This window comes from Heterodontus francisci, chromosome 10, assembly GCF_036365525.1.
Source record: "Heterodontus francisci isolate sHetFra1 chromosome 10, sHetFra1.hap1, whole genome shotgun sequence".
NCBI lineage: Eukaryota > Metazoa > Chordata > Chondrichthyes > Heterodontiformes > Heterodontidae > Heterodontus > Heterodontus francisci.
In genome coordinates this window covers 24,399,864-24,421,188 of record NC_090380.1, presented here as the reverse complement: position 1 = coordinate 24,421,188, position 21,325 = coordinate 24,399,864, and the positions used below count along the sequence as shown (strand labels likewise).

General features: G+C 42.5%; 1 protein-coding gene across 3 annotated transcripts in view; it reads right to left on the bottom strand.

The window, feature by feature from the left end:
• LOC137374349 (succinate--CoA ligase [ADP-forming] subunit beta, mitochondrial) overlaps positions 1-14,650 on the bottom strand; it is a 112,042-nt gene extending 97,392 nt beyond the window's left edge. For 2 of the 3 annotated variants that reach the window (XR_010975791.1, XM_068040280.1), the window contains exons 1-2: positions 14,523-14,650; positions 7,966-8,149 (exon numbers count right to left, since the gene is read on the bottom strand). Coding sequence is in view for 2 of the 3 variants with exons in the window: in XM_068040280.1 (XP_067896381.1) it covers positions 7,966-8,149; positions 14,523-14,633 (295 nt within the window). In the remaining variant the exon portion in view is untranslated. The other variant, XM_068040281.1, reaches the window with a different exon arrangement.
• Between the last annotated feature and the right edge of the window lie 6,675 nt (positions 14,651-21,325).

The window sequence follows — 21,325 nt, the reverse complement described above, 5'->3', positions numbered from 1 at the left end:
GTGAGGTAGCAGAGGGAAAGGGATCCCTGCAAAACACATCATCTATCCTATACTATTATGATCATAGTTGCTTTGCTGTCCAATCACAATCTGCTCTTAAGCTTAGTCCTTAGCAAAATTATATACCAAAAGAGCAAAGCCCTTGTGCCGAATCTCTGAAAGTAGAGCAAACACCGATTATACCACACATTCTTAACTTTACATGACAAGCATTGCCTCCCCAGGTCACTACTCACCCAGTTTCTAAATTCATTAAAATTGTGCCGAGACTTTTGACAAGTGCGAAAATTTCCAGCCCCCAGGAATTGCAACTACCATCTGCATCCAATTCCAATTATTTCCAAAAATTTTAAAAGGACCTCCAAGAGTATAGGCATGTAAAAGTGAATGGTGCTTCCTTCATAGCTCTGCAACCAATATTGTGTAACTCTCAGTGACTGATGCAGTAGAGTGCTGAGTGAAAACAAATGCAGTAACATTGACAACTGTTGTGTGAACTAGTCATGTCTTGATATATTTCATTTACAACTTTTACCAGCCTCTTTCAATTTCAGTTTTGCCAAACAGCACCTATGAATTTTCAAGCTCGCAAACAGTTCACTCTTTCATAAGAGGAAAGGGGAGGTTTTATTTTTAGAAATGAATTAACGCTAAGCAGCAAATTGTCTACCAGGCCAAGACTTCTCAAGGTCAGAAACCGCTGGACATCCTTCAACATGTAGGAAAGAATGAATAAGTGCCATTAAATTGAATATTCGATCCAGGCTCCTATATCTGTTGCAAACCACCCCAATCAAAATCCCCAAGCTATCATCTGTCAAATTATAAAGAGATCACCGGATTCCTTTAGAAGAAACCCAGAAAACTCTAGCCTCACAAACAAAAAAAAACTCCCAAAATGCCAATAACTCTACTGGCCAGTTATTTCCAAAATCCAACTGACATTATCAACGACCAACCTGTGCCCAATTATGCCTGGGGACTGAAGCAACAAGAGTTCTGCCAGTCATTTTCTCCTACATCTTTGTGACTGGAAACCATGTTGAAAATATGCCCCACACAATTCATGTGCCAAAACTCCGGAGCGCACACTATATCAAGTAAGTAGGGTGGCTTCCAAAGTTCTTGATATACAACCAAAAGGCATTGAAACAATAAACAAGCTCAATAGTACAGCAGAAGTGCAAATCAGTAGAATTGATCTTTAGGGCTATCCATACAACCATTCAATACCGAACACGCTATTTTAGCCATATTTCCATAAATGCAGTATGCATCAATGTATTGCAACCAAACAATTGAAATTGCCAGAAATTTGATTTTAAGTATCAACTACTAAAGCTAATCCAGAAAACCCGATGTTCAAATGGTCAGCATGGAAGACAGAGCAAGCTCCTCACAAGTAAATCCTATTTGGAGAATCATTTCCCAACTGAGTATGCTGGAGTTAGTTTGTAATTTCTAGGTCAAAAGCTGCCTGCAGAAACAACAATATGGTCTCCCAAACCAGGAGAATTCAATTGGCTGCTTCTAAAAAAACAATTTTGCGACATTAAAACATGATGTATTGTGCCTTCAGTGTGTAAATAGTTGGCAGTATTTAAGAGTGGCTTGTGAAAGCAAATATAACTCCCGATTATTAAAATTTTATATTTTTACTATTAAAGGTCTTGTAAATTTCAATTGATGGAAGAAAATATTGCCAATGTGAAGAATTGTGTAAAGTCCCCCATATTCCTACTTGTGATGCTTTAAGTAAACTTTTATTGAAGAAATTAAAATATTTACAAAATTCTAACAGTTCAACATCACAATAAACCCAGTACAATGTCACTGTACAAATAAAACTGCATAGTGCCATAAATCTGAAATAAAATACAAAATGTTGGAAATACACAAGTCAGTTACATTTTTCAAATACAACTCATTTCACGACTTCAGGCCATCGCAAAGCACTTCACAACCAATTAAGCGTAATCACTGTAGTAATGGAGAGAAACACGGCAGCAAATTTACAGACATCAACATCCCATAAATGAGATCAGTGACCAGATAACTGTTTTTTGGTGGTGTTGGTTGAGGGACAAATGTTGCCCTTCGAGTAGTACCATGAGATCTTGTACATTCACCTCAGGCAGCAGACAGGGTTTCAGTTTAACGTCTTATTGAAAGATAGCACCTCAGCAGGTGATCAGTACTGCACAAGTCTCAGCCAGGATTATGTTTGCAGTCTCTGGAATATGGTTTGAATCCACAACCTTCTGGCTCGGGAAAGAGTGCTATCACTAAGCTAAGTCTGGCATCCAAAGATAAAAGACAAGTTCTGACTTTTAAGATGTGTACACTTCACCAGTATAGTGTCCAACATTTTTTGTCTCAAGTACAATGCCACTGTGACAGTTGCTGACATGTAAATGCACATTAGCCTAAGAACTAGTTCTTACCGCGCTTTATGCTCATTAGCATTAAGTGGAGTAGCTTGTGGAGGATGGCTTGGCCATGTGAGCCGCATGGAAGATGGCAGGATCCCCAAGAACACATTGTACAGCGAGCTCGTCACTGGTATCAGACCCACCGGCCGTCCATGTCTCCACTTTAAAGATGTCTGCAAACGCGACATAAAGTCCTGTGACATTGATCACAAGTCATGGGAGTCAGTTGCCAGCGATCGCCAGAGCTGGCGGGCAACCATAAAGGCGGGGCTAAAGTGTGGCGAGTCAAAGAGACTTAGCAGTTGGTAGGAAAAAAGACAGAAGCGCAAGGGGAGAGCCAACTGCGAAACAGCCCTGACAACCAATTTTATCTGCAGCATCTGTGGAAGAGTCTGTCACTCTAGTATTGGCCTTTATAGGCACTCCAGGCGCTGCTCCACAAACCACTGACCACCTCCAGGCGCTTACCCATTGTCTCCCGAGACAAGGAGGCCAAAGAGAAGAGGAGTAGCTTGTATATCTATAGTAAATAAAGGCAAGGTCATTCACACTAACATCACGACTTCCACTCCCCCATCACAGCTGCAACTATAATATGGGCAAATTGCATGCAAGATCAAAATAATAGTCAGAACCAAGCCTGGAATGCCTTTATCACCTTTACAATTACAGTGATTAATTTTACATCACAAAACAAACCTAACAGAAAGCTGGTCTACTTTACCCAAAATATGCAGTGAAGCAGATAAAAGAATCTTCATCTATGTAATGTCTCCCACATCTTCAAGATATCTCAAAGCACTTACAATTAATGGACTGTGCTTGAAATGTTACATAGGCAAATACAACAGCCAATTTGAGCACAGCAAGGTTCCACAAACAACCAGGGAATGAAAAACTAGATAGTGTGATACTGGTTAATGGCAGAATATTGGCTAGAACACCAAACTAAGAATTTTGATAAGATTTACTAGGGAAAAACTATTTCCTCTGGTTGGGGAGTCAGTGATAATGGATTACCAATTTAGAATTGGCACTCAGGGGAACAGGAAAAAGGTAAGCTGATATCTCTTGGTAGTGGATGAGCTAACTGATTTTAATGGAGTATTGCTGTGAGATCTTATCAGGTTAATAACTCATATGAATGATGGCATCATTGACAACACAGCACTCTGCGCACCACTGTCAGCCCTGAATATGCTATGAAATCTGTAGTGTGGTTTAAACTCAATCTCCTCACTCAGAATACTACCACTGAACCAAGGTGAATCAAATTGTTTTTCTTTCATTACCCTTTCCCACATCTTAAATTCCACACTCACCCCCATCCACAATACACATTCAAAAGAAACAATACGAAATACAGACTGCTTCGAGAGCATCACAACTGGCACACCATCGGCCAATGAAGTTCACATTTCCACAAGAGCTCATCTGCTCAGTCTGAGAACCAGGTAATAATTTGTCCTGAAAGACAAAAAATAACATCTAAAATAGCTCACCTGTTAATGTAGATATGCTGTGGTATCTGTAATATGACCGTAGAATTGATCCTTCCATTTACTTCTGTTTATAAGTAAAAAGGATCTACATGTCAGACAAACTGCTGGAAAAAATGCAGCATTTAGAGCTGGATCCAACGAACAAGTCCAAGGACCTTCACAATTTGGTAAAATATTAAACTGACCAGTTGTCCAGAGTAGCACATTAGAATTCACTAATTATTTTCTTTCAAACTGTGAGAATGGTTTGCACCAATGGTGTTCCTTGGTAAGGTCATAGAGTACTGTTTTGGGGCCATTGCTGTTTGTCATTTTTATAAATGACCTGGAAGAGGGTGTAGAAGGGTGGGTTAGTAAATTTGCGGATGACACTAAGGTCGGTGGAGTTGTGGATAGTGCCGAAGGATGTTGTAGGGTACAGAGAGACAGATAGGCTGCAGAGCTGGGCTGAGAGATGGCAAATGGAGTTTAATGCGGAAAAGTGTGAGGTGATTCACTTTGGAAGGAGTAACAGGAATGCAGAGTACTGGGCTAATGGGAAGATTCTTGTTAGTGTAGATGAGCAGAGAGATCTTGGTGTCCAGGTGCATAAATCCTTGAAGGTTGCTAACCAGGTTAATAGGGCTGTCAAGAAGGCATATGGTGTGTTAGCTTTTATTAGTAGGGGGGGTCGAGTTTCGGAGCCACGAGGTCATGCTGCAGCTGTACAAGACTCTGGTGAGACCGCACCTGGAGTATTGCGTGCAGTTCTGGTCACCGCATTATAGAAAGGATGTGGAAGCTATGGAAAGGGTGCAGAGGAGATTTACTAGGATGTTGCCTGGTATGGAGGGAAGGTCTTACGAGGAAAGGCTGAGGGACTTGAGGTTGTTTTCGTTGGAGAGAAAGAGGAGGAGAGGTGACTTAATAGAGACATATAAGATAATCAGAGGGTTAGATAGGGTGGATAGTGAGCGTCTTTTTCCTCGGATGGTGATGGCAAACACGAGGGGACATAGCTTCAAGTTGAGGGGTGATAGATATAGGACAGATGTGAGAGGTAGTTTCTTTACTCAGAGAGTAGTAAGGGCGTGGAATGCCCTGCCTGCAGCAGTAGTAGATTTGCCAACTTTAAGGGCATTTAAGTGGACATTGGATAGACACATGGATGAAAATGGAATAGTGTAGGTCAGATGGTTTCACAGCTCGGCGCAACATCGAGGGCCGAAGGGCCTGTACTGCGCTGTAATATTCTAATTCTAATTCTAATAAAAATTGTGTACAGTCTGGGGCGCCACAATGTAGAGAGGATAATAGCAGCCATAAGAGTGTAGAGTTTGACCATATTTGGTCCCACACACCTCTGCTATTTGTGGGACCTTGCTGTGTATTTCACTACCTTGCAACAGTAACTAGACAGCTAAATAAATATTACTGAAGAAGGGAAATGTTTTGGGACATGCCAAGGACAAAAAGAGCACTATATCAATGCAAGTTCATTTACTTTTTTTATTCTTAAAAGGAAAGGCTACTTAGTTTTATAAGTTCTTATTACTGATCTTTACACAGCTACTTTATTAAATATTTATCTTTACTTATATTTATTTTTATCAATGAGGAAACATTCAGAAGAGAAACTTAACGCATCCTTTGTATCGGTGATAATTACCAAGGGGGGGAAAATTCCTCATCTATTGACAGGAAACATAATTCAGTTTTGATTGTTGTTCATTAACTCAGCAGTCTCTCTCACCTACGATGGATCCTCCATTTCACCATCGCATTACATTTTGTACATTGATTCATTTAGTTGGGCTAGTAAAAACAAGATAAAACCTCCTGTGCCATTTATCATCTGGTTTTCAGTGCAGCCATTTACAGTACTTTGAAAATGGCCCTTCTCTACCATAATTATTGCATTTTATTGATGGGAGTCAATGTTTGGTTTCATAAGTTAAGTCATTTACTTGCAAAAATATATTGTAATAAGTACAGGTTACCAATTATTGTTTCTACATCAACCCAGAAACAAGGACTGGTGAAGGCTGTCTGTCAATTAATACTTTCACTTTTTAAAAATTCATTCAGAGGCCAGCATTTATTGCCCATCCCTAACTGCCCTTGAACTGAGTGGTTTGTTAGGCCATTTCAGTGGGCATTTTAAGAGTCAACCACATTGCTGTGGGTCTGGAGTCACATGTAGACCAGACCAGGTAAGGACGACAAATTTCCTTCCCTCAAGTGCATTAGTAAACCAGATGGGGTTTTACAACAATCGACAATGATTTCATGGTCACCATGAGACTAGCTTTTTAATTCCAGATTTATTAATTGAATTCAAATTTCACTATCTGCCATGGTGGGATTCAAACCCATGTCCCCAGAGCATTAGCCTGGGTTTCTGGATTACTAGTCCAATGACTTTACCACTACACCACCGCCCCCCACTTAAAGGAATTCTGTTCAGGCCACCTGCAGCACACATATTTCCCGAAATATGTGGGAAGACAGCCTTCAGCCAAGCCTCTGCCATTACTTCTCTGTAACTGGTTCTTGGGGTTAACAATCCGAGTCCTCCACCTTTGCCTCGCTGTGGTTTCTTCTTGTGCTCTACCCACTAAGTGGCTGCAGTCAAAAAATATAGGAAACCCTTTTTGCTGCAAGTCCATGTGAATAAAATACAAGTGCCAGTTGATTTCTCTAGGCTTGTAATAAAAAGTATATTCAAGACTCAACAGCATCACAACATTTAAATCAGTATTTAAACAAGCACAGGTTTTATCAAAACTGTCACCAGAGATCATTGGCAAGCTTTACAATTAAGAAAGTTCCTTACTACAACATTTCAATCCCGTCCATCAGACAGACTTTAACAGCTGGACACCTCGAATTTGCAAAATTTTTAACCTCTTCAATTACCTGGTGTATTACATCTTGAACCCAACTGGTGGCTATTTCTTCATGGATTTGGTACTATTACCCTCACCAACCCACTCCCTTTACCTAATTAATTGGTTGTGAAGCATCTTGGGAGTCCTTAGCATGTGATCAAGTGCTATATAAATAAAAATTCTTTTTACCTTTCTGCTCATTTATGAACATTAATTCAAATTGATTTGTATTCTTAATATTTTATGAAATATATATTGATTTTTATAATTTTTTTCTCCTTTTCCACTCAAAACATTTTAAATAGCCCACATACTTTTTTTCTAGCAGATTTAAAAAAACAGATGAGTTCTAAAAGAGAAAAGCCTCTTCTTGCACTTATTCGGCACCTTTCAGAAATCCCATATTAAGGTATTCAAGCAAATCATTTTCATAAGCTGCAATCAGGTACAAGTTTTCAAACAAAACAGACCCTTCCATTAAGAAAAATAAAGTGTGCAACATATTAAAGATGCACTATTCTTCAAACATCGCTGTATGGTCATCCTTAAGACTACAATTAGAAACTATTTTCTATGTCTCTCGCTACTTTTCTTTCATCCTATTCTAAAGGGACCATGTGTAATAAGGAATTCACCATTTAAAGAATCTTAGAGAATACACATGTCCTACCAAATAAGAAAAAAAAATGTTGGGTCCATACATCAGGTCAGTCAGCAACTATAAAGTGTTAAGCAAGCATCTTAGGAAGTCTGAAAATAAAGAAAAACTAAGTAATTAAGGTATTTGTTGCTTCTTGCTCTTCCTTTTCTTCTCTGTTCCCAAACTCACTGAAATGCTTGCTTAATTTTTAATTTTCAGTTCTAACTAAGAGTTTTCCCCAAAAATTAATGCCTTTTCCCTTTACAAACATTGACTGATCTATCTCGAGCGTTTTCGCTTTTTAAAAGACATGCATGCTATCATTCTGTGCTATTGCACATTGGTACAATAATCCTGAATTACCACCCTGTCAAGATTATTCATTTTCCATAATGATGTCTTCATCATGGCTGTTGTCAGACTTCATTTATAGTTTTGTATTTATCTCGGTCTAAAATAGTCATTGTTTCAATTCACAAACTCAAAAGCTAATTTCACATTAATTGTAGTCGTCATCATACCAATTGCTTTGGCAGCATCATATGCTTCTTCTGGTGTAGAAACAACTTTCCCCTTGGGAACAGAGATGCCTGCATCTTTCAGTAATCGAATACTTAGGTATTCATGCAAGGAAAGGTTCCTCTGCTGCTGCTGAATGTGTTGCAAACCACGAATTGAAAGCAATCCAGAAGATCCGCCAAACACCTAAAGAATTCAAAACAAATCATCTGATAGAAAGTGGATTAAAATTATTTTCATAATTGACAATGAATAAGTTTTAAAATAAAACTTTGAATTAGAAATGAAGTATGCAACATATTAATGGCTAGATCAATGTTCCATTGGTGAGAAAAGCCTACAGCCCAAGGGATTTTGAAGGTCATCCTCAGCAGTCTAACCTAAATAAGTACTAAACACATTAAAACATACTTGCAAGTGTTTTTGATGTGTTCTCTAGTATATCAGATGTCACTCAAAATTAAAAGACGAAAGTCAAGTTAGTCAGGTTTTGCTTTAACTCTCCTGAACCGGAACAGGACCAACATCCTTGCGAGGTTTGCGAGTGCTGTTGGAAGGGGTTTAAACTAATTTGGCAGGGGGGTGGGATTCAGAGTGGAGGTACAGTAGGGTGTGATGCACAGCCACATATAGAAGAGAAACTAAGTCAGTGTGGAAGGCAGTGCAAATATAGACCTGTTGAGGCACAAGCGAATAATGCAAGGCTGAATTGCACCTATTTTAACCAAGAAGTCTTATAAGTAAGGCAGATGAATTGAGGGCGTTGATTAACACATGGGAATATGATATTGCTCTCACAGAAACATGGTTGAGGGAAGGGCAGGACTGGCAGCTTAATATTTCAGGGTACAGAATCTTCAGGCATTACCAGGGGGTTGGGGGGGGGGGGGGGGGGGAAGTAAAAGAGGTGGCAATGCACTGTTGATCAAAGTGTCAATTACTGCAGTAAGGAGGGATGATATCTTAGAAGGTTCCTCAAATGAGGCCATAGGGGTAGAACATAAAAACAAAAAGGGGGCAATCACTTTGCTGGGAGTTGCTACGGGCCTCCAAAGTCAGGGTGAGATAGAGGAGCAGATCTGTAGGCAAATCTCAGAGAGGTGTAAAAATAATAGGATAATAATAGTAGGGGATTTTAACTTCCCCCAATATTAACTGGGATAATCTTAGTGCAAAAGGCTTAAAGGGGGCAGAATTCTTAAAGTGCATCCAGGAGAGCTTTTTCAGCCAGCATGTAGAAAGTCCTACAAGGGGGCAGTACTGGACCTAATCTTATGGAATGAAGCCAGACAAGTGGTAGAAGTGTCAGTGGGGGAGCATTTCGGGGATAGTGACCATAGCTCTGTAAGATTTAAGGTAGTTACGGAAAAGGACAAAGATGGACCGGAAATAAAGGTACTGAATTGGGGGAAGGCCGATTTCAATATTTTTTATTTTATTTAGAGATAAAGCACTGAAACAGGCCCTTCAGCCCACCAAGTCTGTGCCAACCATCAACCACCCATTTACACTAATCCTGCATTAATCCCATATTCCTACCGCATCCCCATCTGCCCTCAATTCCCCTACCACCTACCTATACTAGGGGCAATTATAATGGCCAATTTACCCATCAACCTGCAAGTCTTTGATTGTGGGAGGAAACCGGAGCACCCGGCGAAAACCCACGCGGTCACAGGGAGAACTTGCAAACTCCGCACAGGCAGTACCCAGAATCGAACCCGGGTTGCTGGAGCGGTGAGGCTGCGGTGCTAACCACTGCGCCGCCCAATATGCCGCAAATATGATAAAACAGCATTTGGCCAAATTGGACTGGGAGCAGCTATTTGTAGGAAAGTCTACATCAAACCGGTGGGAGTCATTCAAAAAAGAATGTAAGCGTGTTCAGGGCCAACATATTCCCGTAAAGGTGAAGGGTAGGACCAATAAGTCCAGGGAACCCTGGCTGTCAAGGGATATAGAGGATTGGATAAGGAAAAAAAAAAAGGAGGCTCACAGCAGATTCAGAGGGCTGAAAACAGCGGAGGCCTTAGAGGAGTACAGGAACTGTAGGGGGGTACTTAAAGTAATTAGGAGAGCGAAGAGGGGACATGAAAAAACACTGGCGGGCAAGATAAAGGAAAATCCTAAGGTGTTTTATAAGTATATTAAGTGCAAGAGGATAACCAGAGAAAGAGTAGGGCCCATTAGGGATGAAAGTGGCAATCTGTGTGTGGAGCCGGAGGACGTAGGTAAGGTTTTAAATTATTACTTTTCATCTATGTTCACTATGGAGAAGGATGATATAGGTGTAGAAATCAGGGAGGGGGATTGAGATATACTTGAACAAATTAGCATTGAAAGGGAGGAGTTATTAGCTGTTTTAGCGGGCTTAAAAGTGGATAAATCCCCAGGCCCAGATGATATGTATCTCAGCCTGCTATGTGAGGCAAGGGAGGAGATTGCAAGGGCTCTGACACAAATTTTCAAATCCTCTCTGGCCACAGGAGAGGTGCCAGAGGACTGGAGGACAGCAAATGTGGTACCATTATTCAAGAAGGGTAGTAGGGATAATCCAGGTAATTACAGGCCAGTGAGTCCAACATCAGTGGTAGGGAAACTATTGGAAAAAATTCTGAGAGGCAGGGATTAATCAAGGATAGTCAGCATGACTTTGTCGGGGGAGATCATGTCCAACAAATTTGATTGAATTTTTCAAGGAGCTAACTAGGTGTATAGATGAGGGTAAAGCAGTTTATATAGTCTACATGGACTTCAGTAAGGCTTTTGTTAAGATCCTGCATGGGTGATTCGTCAAGAACGTAAGAGCCCATGGGATTCAGTGCAATTTGATAAATTGGATTCAAAATTTACTTAGTGGCAGGAGGCACTAAGTGGGTGATGTTCAAGGGTTGTTTTTGAGATTGGAAGCCTGTGACCAGTGGCGTACCGCAGGGATCGGTGCTGGGATCCTTGCTGTTTGTAGCGTACATTAATGATTTAGACGTGAACATAGGATCAGTAACTTTGCAGATGACAAAAATTGGTGGTGTCGTAAACAATGAAGAGGAAAGCCTTAGATTACAGGACGACAGATGGGCTGGTAAGATGGACAGAGCAGTGGCAAATGGAATCTAATCCTGAGAAGTGTGAGGTGATGCATTTTGGGACGACTAACAAAACAAGGGAATATACAATGGATGGTAGGATCCTAGGAAGTACAAAGGGTCAGAGGGACCTTGGCATACTTGTCCATAGATCACTGAAGGCAGCAGCACAGGTAGAGAAGGTGGTTAGGAAGGCATATGGGATACTTGCCTTTATTAGCCAAGACACAGAACATAAGAGCAGGGAGGTTATGATGGAGCTGTATAAAATGCGAGTTTGGCCACAGCTGGAGTACTGTGTACAGTTCTGGTCGCCACACTATAGGAAGGATGTGATTGCACTGGAGAGGGTGCAAAGGAGATTCATCAGGATGTTGCCTGGGCTGGAGCATTTCAACTATGAAGAGACTGGATAGGCTAGGGTTGTTTTCCTTGGAACAGAGAAGGCTGAAGGGGGCACCTGATTGAGGTATACAAAATTATGAGGTGCATTGATAGGTTAGATAGGAAGCAACTTTTTCCCTTAGTGGAAGTGTCAATAACCAGGGGGCATAGAGTTAAGTAAAGGGCAGGAGGTTTAGAGGGGATTTAAAGAAAAAAAAATTCACCCAGAGGGTGGTTGGAATCTGGAACACACTGCCTGCAGGGGTGGTAGGGGTAGGGACCCTCACAAAATTTAAGTATTTAGATGAGCACTTAAAACGCCATAGCATACAAGGCTACGGGCCAAGTGCTGGAAAATGGGATTAGGATCGGCTTGATGGCTGGCACAGACACAGTGGGCCCAAGGGCCTGTTTCTGTGCTGTATAACTCTATGACTAACAGGTTCCCAATCACACTTTTCAGAAAGCTGCAGAGGACTCATAATAAAATTGACAGTTGATGTTCAGTGCAACATTGACCTTGGGAAATGCTGGCCACTTGTTATTTTCACCTCCTGTAGCACTTCAAACAAAAAATTAGTGAGGAAACCCTGGGAGGCTCTGGATTCATCCGATTATATAGGGCAGCCCCCAGAGGGATAAAAACTTCATTTAGTCAACTTCAACTTTAAAACATCATAAAAACACTTGAGAAAACAATACAGTAAAGTTTGAAGCCAAAACTTTGGAAGACAATGGGTGATCAATGTTTTAATGCTATTTTGATAACTAAATAAATTATACATATATATCCACATTTTCTCAGCAAATAGATGAAATAAATATGGCAACTGGAAAAGGAAATAAAAACAGAAAATGCTGGAAATAAACAGATCAGGCAGCATCTGTGAAGAGAGAAACAGTGTTAATGTTTCAGGTTGGTGACCTTTCATCAAAACTGGAGTTCTGACAAAACGTCATCAACCTGAAACATTGGCCTGGATTTTGCTGTGGTAATGCTAACAGAACTGTCAGCATTTGTGTCATTACTCCACGAAAACTGACAGCAACTTCAGCAATTCAGACATGCAAATATGGAAATCCAGAAGCTGTTATCAGTGAGTTTATGCTTCCCCCATAGGGTGCGCTGCAGAGGGTCCCAGTGACTGCTATCACCTTTGCAATCATGAACTGAGGACTTGCACTCTAATGCTGTTCGTCTCGCTGTAAAAACCCTAGAAAAAGTTACACCTTGTTGAATGAGGTGCTTTTAACTTCCAGTTTGCTATGTGTATATAATTCAATTTGATTGGTTGCCTACCTGCTTAATGACATCACTGCTGCTGCACACCAAGCGATCCCCTTAACTTAGCACCATGGGGAATGGCAAAACCATGCCAGAGATCATTGGATCTTTGTGAACAGCTTTCTGTGAGAGCAGCCCTTGCTTCAGTACTGACGGCAAAATCCAGGCCATCAAATCTCTCTCCCCACAGATGCTGCCAGACTTGCTGAGTATCCGCAGTATTTTGCTTTTTTGTCTAGAAAGGAGTTATTTATTCTGCAATGTAATGTGCTTATTTTGCAACTTAATAAGCAATGTATGATTAAAATATTTTTTCCTAGACACATGAGGAAAACCTTTGAGTGGTGGGTGTTTGGAATTCACTGCCCGAATCAGTAGTGGAAACAGAAACCCTCAACTCATTTAAAAAGTACTTGGACATGCAACTGATGTGCTGTAACCTGCAAAGCTACGGACCAGTTGATGAAAGAGGGGATTAGATTGGGCGGATAGTTTTTTCAGCCAGCGCAGACACGATGGGGTGAATAGCCTCTTTCTGTGCCATAACTTTTCTATGGTTCATAATTAGAAAGCAAATACCATATAAAAGATTACCAACACAATCTGTATTAATAATTTTAATAAAAATGGCACAGAAACAAATCAGTATATTAGGTACAATTTGTGTAAGTGCTTCCTGGAATTTTTCATTATGAAATGTTACTGTTGTTTTGAAACGGTAAACAACTTATGCTCGACACATAATGGAGGAATCAGCACTATAATAAATAACTTGCATTTATAAAGCACCTTTAATGTAGCAAAACATTTCACGAGTAATCAGACAAAAATTGGCACCAAACCAAAGGAGGCGACATTAGAACAGGTGGATAAACGCTTGATCAAAGTAGATGTTAAAGGTGTGTTTTAAAGGAGAGTTGGATAGGCAAACAAGTTTAGGAATGGAATTCCTGATCTTAGAGCCGAAACAGCTGAAGGCAGTCAGCAATGGTGGGACAAAGGAAGTAGGGGATGTGTAAGAGGCTAGAGGGATGTAGAGCTACAGAAATAGGGAGGGGCAAGGCCATGGAAGAATTTTAAACACAAGAAGAATTTTTCAATTTGACATGTTGGTAAACCAAAGGCAATATAGGTCAGTGAGCACAGGGATGATGTTTCATCAGAACTTGATGCAAGTTCGGATATAGTAGCAGAGTTTTGAGTAATTTCAAGTTTGTGGAAGATGGGAGGCCAACCAAAGGAGCATTGGAATAGTCGAGTCTGGGTATAGATACTTGTTCACTTTGCAATGCTAAATAAGCTCGTTCCCACTATACTTTGAAACACCGGTATATTTTACTTGCAGTAGACTATGACTGCATACATCGTAGCGCTGTAAAGGCACTAACTGCAGTTTTGCAAACAGGTCTGGGAGGGAACACTGAAAACTCCCAATCAGAAATCTGAACTGGATCGCTGACCAGTCTGGATGGCAATGCCAGCGACAATACGGCTGAACAAGCTTGCATCTACCATTCAAACAGCCGAGGGTCACAGCAACATTTAGACATTCACCTTGCACCAAATTGTCCAGCAGTGCAGCTCCAGTCCATCAACCTCCCAGGAACTGGGGAAGGATCAGGTTCGGGGCGACATCAGCTGCCACGTGCAGCACGGTGCCAGTGACTGCAAGCTCCGCTTTAGACCCCGGCGCCGACCCCCCGGCTGCTACCCTCCGGGCCCAGCAACCACAACACCTGACAAAGTCCCCATCAGCCGCGCTTTAATCCGCCCGCCAGCTAAAGCCTCGCTTCCCATCACTTACCCTGGCTCCATCGCGGGTGGCAGCCCGGGTACGGCACACACTGACATGACAACAGCCCCCGCCGCCCCAAACTGCCAACAACCGACACCTCAGCATCACCGTCGCCATCATCCCCTCCCCAAACTTCAGGAGTGCGCAGGCGCGGGCTTGCTTTAACTGACGCGCCTGCGTGCCCGAGGCTGAAAACCAACCAATCAGATCCCGGGGATGAGACAAGCCCAGGGGTTCCAAAGGGTGTCAGTTCTGATGAAGGGTCACTGTTACCTCTGCTTCTCTCTCCACAGATGCTGCCAGACCTGCTGAGTATTTCCATCATCTGCAGTATTTTGCTCTGGCAGCATCTGTGGAGAGAGAAAAAGTCATCGAGCCGAAAAGTTAACTCTGTTTCTCTCTCCACAGATGCTGCCAGACCAGCTGAGTATTTCCAGCATTTTTTTGTCAATTGGGGTTGAACCCCTAACCATGAGTTAGCCAAAGGTGGTAGCTGCTCACCCTATGCGTGTATTGAGCACTGTATCAAGGGACAGACTATCTGTCACCATGGACCCAAGGTAGCACACTTTGCTAACCACTTCCAGTGGGGTGTTTCTTGGTGTGATCAGGGGCAGAAATGCAACACCTTGACCCATGACCATGGTTTTCTTGATGCTTATAGTCAAGGAGAACATGTTATAGGCATGAGATAGACAGTTGTTTTTTATTATTCATTCATGGGGTGAGGGCATCGCTGGCTAGTTCCAAGTCAGAATGGTGTGTGGCTTGGAGGGGAACTTTGCAGGTAATGGTGTTCCCATGCACTGGCTATTCTCGTCCTTCTAGGTGGTGGAGGTTGTGGGTTTTGAAGGTGCTGTCGAAGGAGCCTTGTTCTGTTCCTGCAATGCATGTTGTAGATGGTATACACTGCTGCCACTGTGTGTTGGCAGTGAAGGGACTGAATGTTGAAGGTGGTGGATGGGGTGCCAATCAAGCGGGCTGCTTTGTCCTGGATAGTGTCGAGCTTCTTGAGTGTTGTTCGAGCTGCACCCATCCAGGCAAGTGGAGAGTATTCCATCATATTCCTGACTTGTGCCTTGTAGATGATAGACAGGCATTGGGGAGACAAGAGGTGAGTTACTCAATGCAGAATTCCCAGTCTCTGACCTGCTGTTATAGCCACAGCATTTATGTGGTTGGTCCAATTCAGTTTCTGGTCCATGGTGACACCCAGGATGTAGATATTGGAGGATTCAGCAATGGCAATGCCATTGAACTTTAAGGGGAGATCGTTAGATTTGCTCTTGTTTAAGATGGTCATTGCCTGGCACTTGTGTGATGCAAATGTTAGTTAAAGTCATAGAGTTATACAGCACAGAAACAGGTCCTTCAGCCCATCATTTCCGTGCCAGCCATCAATCACCTATCTATTCTAGTCCGATTTTCCAGCACTTGGTCCGTAGCCTTGTACACTAGGGCATTTCAAGTGCTCATCTAAATATTTCTTAAATGTTGTGAGGGTTCCTGTCTCTACCACCCCTTCAGGCAGTGTTTTCCAGATTCCATCCACCCTCTGGGTGAAAAAAGTTTTCCCTCAAATCCCCTCTAAACCTTCTGCCCCTTACCTTAAATCTATGCCCCCCGGTTATTGACACCTCCGCTAAGGGAAAATGATTCTTCCTATCTAACCTATCTATGCCCCTCATAATTTTGTATACCTCAATCAGCTCCCCCCTCAGCCTTCTCTGCTCTAAGGAAAACAACCTGAGCTATCCAGTCTCTCTTCATAGTTGAAATACTCCAGCCCAGGCAACATCCTGGTGAATCTCCTCTGCACCCTCTCCAGTGCAATCACATCTTTCCTATAGGTTGGTGCCCAGAACTGCCCACAGTATTCCAGCTGTGGCCTAACTAATGTTTTATACAGCTCCATCATAACCTCCCTGCTCTTATATTCTATGCCTCGCCTAATAATGGCAAGTATCCCATATGCCTTCCTAACCACCTTATCTACCTTCGCTGCTGCCTTCAGTGATCTATGTACAAGTACACCAAGGTTCCTCTGACCTTCTTGACTTCCTAGGGGCCTACCATCCATTGTATATTCCCTTTGCCTTGTTAGTCCTCCCAAAATGCATCAACTCACACTTCTCAGGATTAAATTCCATTTGCCACTGCTCCGCCCATCTTACCAGCCCATCTATATCATCCTGTAATCTAAGGCTTTCCTCCTCACTATTTACGACACGACCAATTTTTGTCATCTGTGAACTTACTGATCATACCTCCTACATTGACATCTAAATCATTAATGTACATTACAAACAGCAAGGGTCCCAGCACCGATCCCTCTGGAACACCACTGGTCACAGGCTTCCACTCACAAAAATAACCCACGACCATCACCCTCTGTCTCCTGCCACTAAGCCAATTTTGGATCCAATTTGCCAAATTGCCCTGGATCCCATGGGCTCTTACCTTCTTGACCAATCTCCCTTGCGGGACCTTATCAAAAGCCTTACTGAAGTACATGTAGACTACATCAACTGCTTTACCCTCATCTATACACCTAGTCACCTCCTCGATAAATTCAATCAAATTTGTTAGACACGATCTCCCCCTGACAAAGCCATGCTGACTATCCTTGATTAATCCCTGTCTCTCCAAGTGGAGATTAATCCTATCCCTCAGAATGTTTTCCAATAGTTTCCCTACCACTGATGTTAGACTCGCCGGCCTGTAATTACCTGGATTATCCCTACTACCCATCGTGAATAATGGCACCACATTTGCTGTCCTCTGGCACCTCCCTTGTGGCCAGAAAAAAATTTGAAAATTTGTGTCAGAGCCCCTGTTATCTCCTCCCTTGCCTCACATAACAGCCTGCGATATATTTCATCTGGGTCTGGGGATCTATCCACTTTTAAGCCCATTAAAACCGCTAATACCTCCTCCCTTTCAATGCTAATTTGTTCAAGTATATCACAATCCCCCTCCCTGATCTCTACACCTACATCGTCCTTCTCCATAGTGAACACAGATGAAAAGTAATCATTTAAAACCTCACCTATGTCCTCCGGCTCCACACACAGATTGTCACTTTGGTCCTTAATGGGCCCTATTCTTTCCCTGGTTATCTTCTTGCACTTAATTTACTTATAAAACGCCTTGAAATTTTCCTTTATCTTGCCCGCCAGCATTTTTCCAAGCCCCCTTTTCGCTCTCCTAATTACTTTTTTAAGTACCCGCCCTATACTTTCTATACTCCTCTCAGGCCTCCGCTGTTTTCAGTGCTCTGAGTCTGCCATAAGCCTCCTTTTTTTTCCTGATCCATTCCTCTATATCCCTTGACAGCCAGGGTTCCCTGGACTGCTTTGGTCCTACCCTTCACCTTTACGGGAATATGTTGGCCCTGAACTCTCACTATTTCCTTTTTGAATGACTCCCACAGGTCTGATGTAGACTTTCCTACAAGTAGCTGCTCCCAGTCCACTTTGGCCAGATGCTGTTTTATCATATTGAAATCGGCCTTCCTCCAATTCAGTACCTTTATTTCCAGTCCATCTTTGTCCTTTTCCATAACTACATTAAATCTTACAGAGTTATGGTCGCTATCCCCGAAAGGCTCCCCCACTGACACCTACCACTTGTCCGGCTTCATTCCCTAAGATTAGGTCCAGTACCATCTCTTCTCTTGTAGGACTTTCTACGTGCTGGCTCAAAAGGCTCTCCTGGATGCACTTAAAGAACTCCCACCCCTTTAAGCCTTTTGTGCTAATACTATTTCAGTTAATATTGGGGAAGTTGAAATCCCCTACTATTATTACCCTATTATTTTTACACCTCTCTGAGATTTGCCTACATATCTGCTCCTCTATGTCTCCCTGAAATTATGAGGGCATAGATAGGGCAGATAGGAAGAAACTTTTTCTCTTAGCGGAGGTGTCAATAACCAGAGGGCATAGATTTAAGGTAGGGCAGGAAGTTTAGAGGGGATTTGAGGAAAAACATTTTCACCCAGAGGGTGGTTGGGATCTGCAACACACTGCCTGAAGAGGTGGTAGAGGCAGGAACCCTTACAACATTTAAGAAGTATCTAGATAAGCACTTGAAATGCCATAGCATACAAGGCTATGGGCCAAGTGCTGGAAAATGGGATTAGAATAGATAGGTGCTTGATGACCGGCACAGAAACAATGTGCCAAAGGGCCTTTTCTGTGCTGTATAACTCTATGACTGTTTGGAGGCCTGTAGTACACTCCCAGCATAGTGATTGCCCCCTTTTTGTTTTAAGTTCCACCCACATGGTTTTATTTGAGGAACCTTCTAAGATATCGTCCCTCCATACTGCAGTAATTGATTCCTCGATTAATAGTGCAATACCACCTCCTCTTTTACCAACCCACCCTTTCACACCTGAAGATTCTATACCCTGGAATATTGAGCTGCCAGTCCTGCCCTTCCCTCAACCATGTCTCTGTGATAGCAATAATATCATATTCCCACGTGTTAATCAACGCCCTCAATTCATTTGCCCTACTTGTAAAACTCCTTGCATTAAAATAGATGCAATCCAGCCTTGCATTATTCGCTTGTGCCTTAACCGGTCTATATTTGCTCTGCCTTGCAACACCTCCTACTGTACCTCCACTCTGTATCCCATCCTCCTGCCAAATTAGTTTAAACCCCTCCCCCCCACCGCCACCAACAACACTAGCAAACCTCCCTGCAAGGATGTTGGTCCCGTTCCGGTTCAGGTGCAACCCGTCCAACTTGTACAGGACCCACCTTCACCAGAAACAGATCCAGTGGTCCAGGAAACTAAAGCCCTCCCTCCTGCACCATCTCTTCAGCCGCACATTCATTTGCTCTATCCTCCTATTCCTATACTCACTAGCACGTGGCACCGGGAGTAATCCAAAGATTACAACCTTTGAGGTCCTGTTTTTTAATTTGCTACCTAGCTCCCTAAATTCTTGTTGCAGGACCTCATCCCTCTTTCTACCTATGTCGTTGGCACCAATGTGAACCACGACCTCTGACTGTTCACCCTCCCCCTTCAGAATGTCCTGCAGCCGTTCCATGACATCCTTGACCCTAGCACCAGGGAGGAAACACACCATCCTGGAGTCACATTTACGGCCACAGAAATGCTTATCTGTACCCTTTACAATAGAATCCCCTATCACTATAGCTCTCCCACTCTTTTCCCTCCCCTCTTGTGCAGCTGAACCACCCATGGTGCCACAGACTTAGCTCTTACTGCATTCCCCTGAGAAGCTATCTTCTCCCAACTGTATCCAAAGCAGAAAATAAGGGGACTCCTGCACTATCTGCCTAGTTCTTCTACTCTGCCTGGTGATCATCCATTCCCTTTCTGTCTGAACAGTCTTTACCTGCGATGTGACCACCTCCCTGTATGTGCTATGCATGATGAGCTCAGCCTTGAGGATGCTCCACAGTGTCCCCAGCTGCTGCTTCAGATCTGAAATGTAGATTTCGAGTAGCTGCAACTGGAGACACTTCCTGCACACATTTTTGCCCTGGACATTGGAAGTGTCCCTGACCACCCCCATTGCACAGGAGGAGCACTCCACACTGCCATGCTGCCCTGCCATGACTTACCCTTAATTACTCAAAAATTAGAGATTATTGATACTAGGCACCTTGATTCCCTAAAAAACACTACTTACTATATAAAACAAAATAGACCTTACCTTTCTCTTTACTTAAGTTACTAGCCCACTTGACTTACTTTATTTACTTTAGTCACTTACCAGATACTCACAAAACAGGTAGCTTCTTTCCAAAACAATCACCTACCTGCTTGCCTGTGATGTTTGATGCTATGTTTGATTTAAATTAAAAGTGCCTGTTTAAACAATCAACTGTAATTAATACTTCTAGTCCTGCTCTGTATCACGATTGAAAAAAATTTAATTACCCAGCTCCTAATTTGAACCAATACCCTCCCTGCTGGTCCCTCTATACATATATATAGGACACAACCCTGCTTCACTCCATTCTTCACCCCAGAACTGATGAAATGGAGTCATCAAACTGGACAATGCAATGCATGTTGTCATAGAAGGAGCAGATGAGACTGAGGAGCTTTGGTGGACAGTCAGTTTTTCCCCAAATCTTGTAGAACCCTGCTCTGCTGTTGGTATCAAGTGCCTTCGTGAGATCTACAAAAGTAAGGTAAAGGGATATACTCTGTTCCCTACACTTCACTTGTAGCTGGCATATATATATATTGGGTAAATTATAAAATCCACCTTAGTTTTTAGTTTTTATACTAATGAATCGATCAAGTCTTATTTTATATTTGATTACCTTAGGTTAAATTAAAAGCTTACCAGTATACTCACCCCAGCCTGCTTTCTGTTTCCCCGCACTCTCTGTTGATTGTGACGTCACTTTTCGATTTTTGATTTGCCTCCGAACCTCCCTCTCCTCTCCCGCTGCTTCTCATATCAGCCCAAGCCTGGATGTTATCCAGGTCTTGCAACATATGGACATGGGCTACTTCAGTATTTGAGGAATTGCAAATGGTGCGGAACATTGTGCAATCATCAGCAAACATCCCCACTTCCGACCTCATGATGGAGGGAAGGTCATTGATGAAGCAGCTGAAGATGGTTGGGCCTAGGACACTATCCTGAGGAACTCCTGCAGTGATGTCCTGGAACTGAGATGATTGACCTCCAACAACCACAACCATCTTCCTTTCTCCATGAGTCTTTGTAGCTGAGTATCCACATAAGCGACTAGTGCAGCATCATCAGTGTAGGGGAGTTCTCTGATCAGGACGTGATGTGCTTTTGTCC